Below are 8,372 nucleotides of genomic sequence, written 5' to 3'. Positions count from 1 at the left end.
AAAAGACCAAAACCGGGAAAGCCAGCAGCCCGGCAACAGCAGCAGCAGCACCGCCACCACCAGCCCGCAGCGCCCGCCCGCCGCCGCGGGAGAGCAACCGGCCGCCGCCAAGAGCTCCGGGACGCCCCGCCGCCCACCAGATAGATGTGCGGTCCCACCGCCCGCACGGCCGACGATGAACGCGCAGCTGGCGATGGAGAACATCGGCGATCTGCACGGGGTGAGCCATGAGCCGGTGCCCGCCGCCGCCGACCTGATGAGCGGCAGCCCCCACCACCGGAGCGCGGTGGCCCACCGCGGCAGCCACCTGCCGGCCCACCCGCGCTCCATGGGCATGGCGTCCATCCTCGACGGCGGCGACTACCACCACCACCACCGGCCGCCCGAGCACGCGCTGACGGGCCCCCTGCACCCCACCATGACCATGGCCTGCGAGACATCCCCCGGCATGAGCATGAGCAGCACCTACACCACGTTAACCCCTCTGCAGCCTCTACCTCCCATCTCGACGGTCTCGGACAAGTTCCCTCACCACCACCACCATCACCACCACCACCACCATCCCCACCAGCGGATACCGGGCAACGTGAGCGGCAGCTTCACGCTCATGCGGGACGAGAGGGGTCTGGCGTCTATGAACAATCTCTACACCCCCTACCACAAGGATGTTACCGGCATGGGGCAGAGCCTCTCTCCGTTGTCTGGATCGGGCTTGGGGAGCATCCACAACTCCCAGCAAGGGCTGCCCCACTACGCTCACCCCAGTGCCACCATGCCCGCCGAAAAAATGCTCACCCCAAACGGATTTGAAGCCCACCACCCTGCCATGTTAGCCAGGCATGGCGACCAACATCTCACCCCCACCTCCGCTGGCATGGTGCCTCTCAACGGGATCCCACACCACCCCCATGCCCACTTGAATGCCCAGAGCCACGGGCAGATCCTGGGCTCTGCCAGGGAGCAAAACCCTTCTGTAACTGGTTCGCAGGTCAACAGTGGAAGTAATTCAGGGCAAATGGAAGAAATCAATACCAAAGAAGTAGCTCAGAGGATCACCACCGAGCTCAARCGGTACAGCATCCCCCAGGCTATCTTCGCCCAGAGGGTGCTGTGCCGCTCTCAAGGGACGCTCTCAGACCTGCTGAGGAACCCCAAGCCCTGGAGCAAGCTCAAATCCGGCCGGGAAACCTTCCGCAGAATGTGGAAGTGGCTCCAAGAGCCGGAGTTTCAGCGGATGTCTGCTCTGCGGCTTGCAGGTGAGCCCGCTGCGGGGTGGTCGGGGCACAGCAGCGGCGGAGCGGGGCCTCGGGCCTGGGCAGGCCGTCCCAGTCCCTGCCCGTCCCTGAAGAGCAGCACTGATCCCCCGCTCCGCCACTCCATTTCTCTCCCTTCCCCTCTCCCTATCCCGGCTCGGCGCACCGGCACCGCTCGGTTCCTCTGCGCCGCGCTCAGACAAAGCCGAGCCGGGCTCGGGCTGCGCAGTGCGGCGCCCCGGCTCTCCCCGTTCCACCCGCCCGGTTCGCCTGCCGCCGGCAAAGCGATGCCCAGCGCGCCCGGTAACTGGACGCCGCCGAAAGCCGCACCGGCCGGCGGCAACGCTGCCCTGAGCGCGGAGGGCGAGGCGGAAATGCTTAAATTGGAGGCTGAACCGGGCCCGAGCGGGCCCACGGACGGGGTGCGGGGGAGCCCCGGTAATGCGCCGCCGAGAGGGGTCGGTGCATCTGCTTCGTGTCGGGGACGGTGGGCTCAGGTCGCAGCGGCTGGCGGGGCTCGGGGGCCAGTGTCCCGCTCGCGTTGGGTGAGCTGGGACAGGAGTTTGGCGCGAATGAGTCGAGCCCGGCGGGTGAGCGGTGGCTGAGCAATGCTGTTGGCTAAAATCGTTGGATTTTTTTTTTTTTTTTTAACTGGTTGTAATTATCTTTGGCCCGCGGAGTTTGAGTTTCGCTTGGATTCTTCTGCGTGAGACAAGCCATCCGTGTCGCGGCTTCGCTGCTCCAGAGCCTCACCCCGCTCTCGGGGACGGTGGGCTCAGGTCGCAGCGGCTGGCGGGGCTCGGGGGCCAGTGTCCCGCTCGCGTTGGGTGAGCTGGGACAGGAGTTTGGCGCGAATGAGTCGAGCCCGGCGGGTGAGCGGTGGCTGAGCAATGCTGTTGGCTAAAATCGTTGGATTTTTTTTTTTTTTTTAACTGGTTGTAATTATCATTAGGCCGCAGAGTTTGAGTTTCGCGTGGATGTCTCTGCGTGAGACAAGCCATCCGTGTCGCGGCTTCGCTGCTCCAGAGCCTCACCCCGCTCTCGGCGCTTGCTGCCCGCTGTGCCCCCGAGCACAGCGGGTCCCATATTGTCTGCTCAGAGATGGCCGTCCCGCTCCGTACCTGCTCTCCACCGCCGCCTCCCCAAACCCTCCCGTCCGCGCTCCTGCTGCAGAGCCTGGGTTTAATATACCGTGAGTGAGGGTTTGTTAATTAAGTGATAGGTCTCCATTAATTTGTCCCTGGAGAACGCAAGACAGTCAATCCGAGTTGGAGCCGGGGTCACTGATCCGTTTCACGGACAAAAATAAGGGAAGGGCCAAATCTCTCTCCTCTCAAAACCACAACTGCACCTGTGCTTTTGACTACCGCGACGGTGGGAACTTGCGACCGTTTCCCGAGTTTGCGGGGACGCAGCTCGGCCACCACCGTGCTTCGTGCTTATTTTCAGTCAACYTCTTCGATCCAGAAACCTAAAGCAGAGCTAGGAAGGTTCCGGGGCAGGGCCTCCCTCCCCGCTGTAGCTGGCCCTTAGGTACCCGCCGGTGGGAGGACATTGCTCTCTTTGGCTTCTACTCCTGCGGAGGCAGTTTCAAAGGTCTGATCTCTCAGAAAATGCCCTTTCCGCCTTCCCTTCCTTAGCAGCCACCCCACCTGGGAAAAACCCTCGTCTTGCTGGTGCTATCCKGGAGAGGAGGATGGAGTTCGTGTTTCCAATATCCCCGTAACGATTACTGAGACGAACTTTCTTCGATTCGGAGCGTGTTTTACGACAATTTGGTCGACCTGAATCTCCGCTCATTTGCATAGATCGATACTGGAAACAACCCCTCGATTCGGAGCCTGCTGGCATCCCTCCCCTGGCGCTGCCGGCCCGGAAGCTCTGCCAGCCCAGGCTGCTGCAGGGCCGGGAGGGAGGGAGGCGGCCGTGCTCTGCCCAGCTGCCGGCTCCGGAGGGTCCCATTGTTCGCTTCTGCCCCCGAACCGCCCCTTCTTCCAGCCACCTCAGCGCTGCCCTCTCATAAACGGATCCCGGTAATCCCGTTAGAGAGACAAAGCCTCATTATTCCGCCTTCCCTTTCCGATGAAACCCCAAAACTGGCACCTTAGAGAAACAGCTTCCCCGGGGCGAAGAGGGCTCGCAGCCCGGGGGAGTCGGGATGAGCCGCCCGCACCCGGGGGTCCCCGCTTCCCTCGCAGCCGGGTCGGGCCGGGCCCCGCAGGGATCTCCCCGCGTACCGGGGGCTCCGGGCCCCTTCGGGCGCTCCCCACCTGGGCGCCGGCAGCACGTGGGTATTTGCATAGCGCCGCGTCCCGGTCAATGGGGGCGGTCCCGAGACCCCCGCCCCGCCCCGCGCAGYCTGCGCGCCCTTCTGCGCCCCTCCGCGCCGTGCTGCCGGCGACCGGCTGTAAATGCATAAAGTATCGATTTTATTTTGTGCAGGTTTTAAACGTGTGATGATCTTACTAAGTGGTAAAAATCTGCCCCGATTGATATTGATGTATGAACATCAATTCAAAATAACATAAATTACTGCAGCCGACGCAGATTAAATTTCACGTCCAAATTATAACTCACTCCCGGGCGTTTAGAGAATTATCAGGTAGATAAATACCCAGAGCTGCCTTCATTTCTTCCCTTTCTGATTTCCTGCAGACAACAACCGGGAGGTAGTGAGGGGGATGGAGCCTGCTTATTTTAGGCCTTGCGGTCTCGCCTTACACTTTATCTTGAGTATTTGCCCCTTCCAGCCATCCCTGGGGGATTCCTACCTCCCAGATTACAGAAGCTCCTACAAATAGAGGAAAAATTGGTAGTTACATGGAAGCAGGATTGAGGTCTTGACACTTCCTGGGCTGTCTCTTGAAATGTAAGCAGAACTGCTAATTGCAAAGCTGACCTCTTCCAGCCTCCATCTTATTCATCCCATCTCCCTTCTCTTCTCTCTTCTCTTTTCCTTTGTCTGTCCCACTCTCTCTCTCCTCTCTATCACTGAATATTTATCTATTTGACTGTCTCTCTGTTAGTCTTCCCTCCTTCCCCCTGCCTTCACTGACATTTGGACAAGCTGTGAAGGGACACCGAAAAAAGAAATACAATTAAAAGTCCATCCCTTCTGCAGCCTGCTGGGATTTAAAGCTGAATTTATTTCAGGTTTCTTCCSTGTGTATGAGAGGAAACAGGAGGGCATAAAGAAGGGAAAAAAAACCCGACTTGGTCTCGTTCAGGAACAAAAATCTGCTTCGAGTCATTCGTTGTTGGAACAGCGACTGCCCGCCGGCCTCGCACGGGCTGCTCGCCGGTCGGGAGGAAGGGTCGGGGCCAGGGGAAACGCGGCAAAGATACATTTTGCGAACGGACCAGAGGAGTGTAAAGCAACCCAGGGCTCCTTAGGATCTACTGCCGGCGGGGGATCCTTTGCCGAGGTGTGCCTTCTGAGCTACTCGTCCCGAAGGGCCCCTCCGTGGCGGTTCCCCGAGTGGGTGTCAGCAGGGAAAGGCGCCGTGGGGAACCCGCACTCACCCGCGGCTTTCAGGAGGGGCCAGACCCATCCCTCCAAAGCTGCTTGATGTTTGCCTGCGACCTGACTGGTATTTTTCAGAGCTGCACCTCTTTTCCTCCTCTTCTCTTATCCTTTCTCCCTCCTAATGTGAATCTCGGCTAAGGTGAAGCCTTGGGAACCGGCGAGAAATTCTCGCCAAATTAACTGTAAAGAAATCGATGRAGTAATCAGACCGTTTTCCACATTAAATATGAAATCTAATGACGCCGTTTGCACCTCTCGCCCGCCGCTGCCCCCGAGCGCGCCGGGAAGGTCGGGACCGCCCCGGCCCCGGTGGCCTCATTAGGGGCTGTTTATTATTTACCCTGCGGGMACTTTGCATAAAGACATTTGCATCAGGGAGGCGGGGGACATCGACCGCGGCYTTCACCGGCGACACCCCGAGCGCGGACCGGGCCCGGCGGAGAGGCCTTGTCCCTCCGGGCCCTGCTGGCCGCCTGGACGGGGAGGGCCCCGACCTGGGTCACTGCAGCTTGGGCCGTGACAGCGGCCCCTCCAGCACTGCCGGTGCGGTGCCCGGGCGGAGGCAAGGGGCCCCGTCCCGSTGTGATCGGAAGGCGGGAGGGCAGCACCCGTGCCGCCCCCGAAGCAGTCGTGCCCGCCACCGCAGCGCCCGGTGCGCAGCCGGGGCAGCGCTGGGACGCGCTTGTTTGCCGGCCGTGTCCTTCGGCGGGATTGATTTACAGCTGCGTTTGCCCTTCGTTAATGTTTGCCCAGCGGGAGGAGGAGGAGCGGGGCCTGGGTGAGCCACGTTCCTCTGCACTGGGCCTGGCCCGCCCCGCGCCCGTCCTGCCAGAGCCCTCCCAGGCTCGGCCCCTGTTTTTTTGTTCGTGCGTGCGTTCTCTCGGTTGTTTGTTTGTTTTAATTACCCGCCSTGTGGCGGGGCGGCACCGGGGGCCGTGCCCGGTCCCACCCTCGCYTTCGTTTGAATCAGACAGCCTCAAAACAGGGCCGCTCCCTCCCGTGGGTGCCGCGGGGCCCTGGGGGATCACACAGCAGGGCTGTGTGCGCGATGCCCTCCCCAACCGGCCGGGGCCATCGCGCCGCCCGCAGCCCTCGCTCGTCGCCCCTCGGTTCCCGGGGGCTCTGCGCCATCTACTGACCGCCRGCGGGCGGGAACGGCCCCGCGGCCCGGGCACCCCGCCCGCACCGGGCACAGGCGGCAGCTCCCCGAGTCGGGAGCGCTGCGAGCGGAGAGCCCCGCGCCGCCGCCCGACCTGGCTCCATCCTGCCGTTCCCTGCGAGCGCAGACGGAGAGCGGCACCGCCCGCCTTCAGCACCGCGGACAGCGACCGCCGGCACGGCCCGACCCCGCTCCCGGCCCGCCTCCGCCTCTGCCTCCGCCCCGGCGGACCCGCTCCCGGAGCCAGCCCTCCGGCGGGCCGGGGACACGCCAGCCCCGCTCCCAGTTGATGGAACAGGCCGCCCGTGGCACGGGCGCAGGTGCTTTTTGAGTCGCCCCACGGCTGCCGGCCCCGATATGAAGCAGCATCGCATCGATTATATGTAAAGGCAGCCGGCAATTAGTGCCTCGGTGCTGCGGCGAGCGCCGGGCTGAGCGGACGGGCTGTCCGCGACGGGAGCRGCTCGGCTCCTGGCAGGGCAGAGCCCTCAGGGCACCTGTGTTGGGGGTGAGTGCCTTCGAACGAGTGCGTAGCCAGAGGGGAAACGAGCTCCCCCTAGCACGGTAACTCAGCCAGACAGAGGGGTCGGGACACCCCGGGAGGAGAGAGAGGAGAGGTGCCTGTCGCCAGAATCGTGCCCGCCGCAGGGGCCACCGGTAGGGAGCCCGGGCGCATGCTGATTCTACAGCTGGATACTGTCGTGTGCGATCTCCTTTTAGACAGTCGGAAAGGAACGTGATGGCCAGTTTGGGACAAATTAATCTGGATATCCACAGGCCAGATGTGCTTCGGTGTCTGACTTGGCCTGTACCGGCATTAAACCACAGCTCCTGCTTTGCCTCAGGCAGCCTTCACCTSTCTGTGTAGCCGAAGGGTCCGCATAAGCTCCACACAAAGGACAAGTTAGTTTCCAGGGAGTTCTAAGGTGGCTGAAGCGCAGCAGCTGTTGCTGAAGTGCTGGTGAATTCCACCTGAAGACTACGGGCACCGAGGGGTGTTCTTTCTGAGGACCAACGGGACCCAGCATGGCAGCGTGTCGGGTGCTCCCATAATCAAATCGATAAATGTCGATTCGAATTTCAGACATAAATCTACCTGGATTAATCATGCACGGGCAGAGAAGTGACCGATGCTGACAGACTGTCTTTGGAAACGTAGCTGAATTGAGCCGTTTTGCTTAAGAAGTCAGATTTACGATGCCGAAAGATTAATTTATAGGAACAATTTATACGCTCAACAGTAGTTTTCACTTTTTTTCCCGTTTTAGGGCGATAGGAAGCCTCAGTGGTGACATTTTCCATGCGGCTCAAACGCCAATTAAATCGCGATGGATGGCTGCTGTTSTGCAGGTGTGCGGGCAGCACCGCGGGCTGCTGCGGGGTGCGGAGCTTGGCGCCGGTGCGTGCGGGATCTGGCTAGAAATGCTGCTGCTTCAGATAGAGGAAAGTATTGAATCGGAAGGCATCAGGGGGCTCTGCCTTAACGCTTGGGTGCAGAAGCCACTGAAGTGAGCTTGGGATCAAGTTTCCGGTATTTTTAGGGTACAGGAGTCTGCGCTCGTTGTCACATGCATTACAAACCCGCCGTTAAGAAGTGAGCCACAGGCGGGAGAGTTTCMCACAGTCCCTATTCTCCATTTGCCCCGGCACAGGAATGTTGTCATATGGCTTCCCTAACGTCCCCTCAACCGGAGAAACTTCTTTATGTCATCACTGACCCATTTCTCCTCTATTTGAAACTTATCTCGTTATTTTGAATATATTGGAATTGACGGAGGACTTAAAAATTGGAGCCGGGGAAGCGGAAGCCGGCAGGCAGGTCTTTAGGGGCAGAACCAGAGAAGCCTCCGGGTTTTTCAATGAATCTGGCTACTYTCAATGTTTCAGTGAAGGTTTTGCAACGGATAGTGTCACTTGCACCGCTCAGGAGCTCAGTTTTCCGCTGCTGTAGCAGCGTCCCGGACTGGGGCTGCGGGAGGGGGCGGAATGACYCAACCTGACGCCGAGTCCGCATCCGAACGCCTCGGAGGTCCGCGGGCGGATTCGCTCCCACGGCTCGGAGCCGGGTCAGCGGGCCCGGTGGGCCCCCGCACTGGGGTTTGTCCCGCGAACCAGCGCGGGTGGGGCGGGGCTGCGGGGCGGGAGGCGCGGAGCAGCGTGGAGCAGCACGGAGCGGGCTGAGCGCGGCGCGGCCAGGTGCGGGGCGGGTGGTGCTGCGGGGGCCGGGCCGCGGAGGCGGGGCGCGGCACAGAAGCGGAGCAGGGCACAGCACAGCAGAGCGCACGAAGAGCGGGTGGCGTTTCCCAGCTTGCGGTATGCGGGGTGTTGCGGTACGGAGCGGCCGGCACTCCCCAACGGTCTGCAGCGGCTTGATGCGGTGTGAAGCGGCAGCGCGGGTGCGGAGCGCATGGCGTGGTGTGATGTCTTGGGGAGC

The 8,372-nt window shown here is 61.3% G+C and overlaps 1 protein-coding gene across 2 annotated transcripts in view; it reads left to right on the top strand.

Annotated features, from left to right (window-relative positions):
- Positions 1-6: 6 nt before the first annotated feature.
- Positions 7-8,372, top strand: part of ONECUT1 (one cut homeobox 1) — a 17,568-nt gene continuing 9,202 nt past the window's right edge. The window contains exons 1-2 of one of the 2 annotated variants that reach the window (XM_057372081.1): positions 7-1,256; positions 2,894-6,052. In XM_057372081.1, coding sequence (XP_057228064.1) covers positions 176-1,256; positions 2,894-2,979 — 1,167 coding nt within the window. In that variant the 5' untranslated portion in view covers positions 7-175 and the 3' untranslated portion in view covers positions 2,980-6,052. Of the gene's footprint in view, positions 1,257-2,893; positions 6,053-8,372 lie in introns of those variants that run through there. The other variant, XM_057372079.1, reaches the window with a different exon arrangement.

The sequence above is a fragment of the Malurus melanocephalus genome, unplaced genomic scaffold, assembly GCF_030028575.1.
Source record: "Malurus melanocephalus ecotype Western Australia unplaced genomic scaffold, MMel_1.1 scaffold_163, whole genome shotgun sequence".
Taxonomy (NCBI): Eukaryota; Metazoa; Chordata; class Aves; order Passeriformes; family Maluridae; genus Malurus; species Malurus melanocephalus.
Note: the sequence above shows the minus strand (reverse complement) of the source record. Positions and strands in the feature narration are given on the sequence as shown.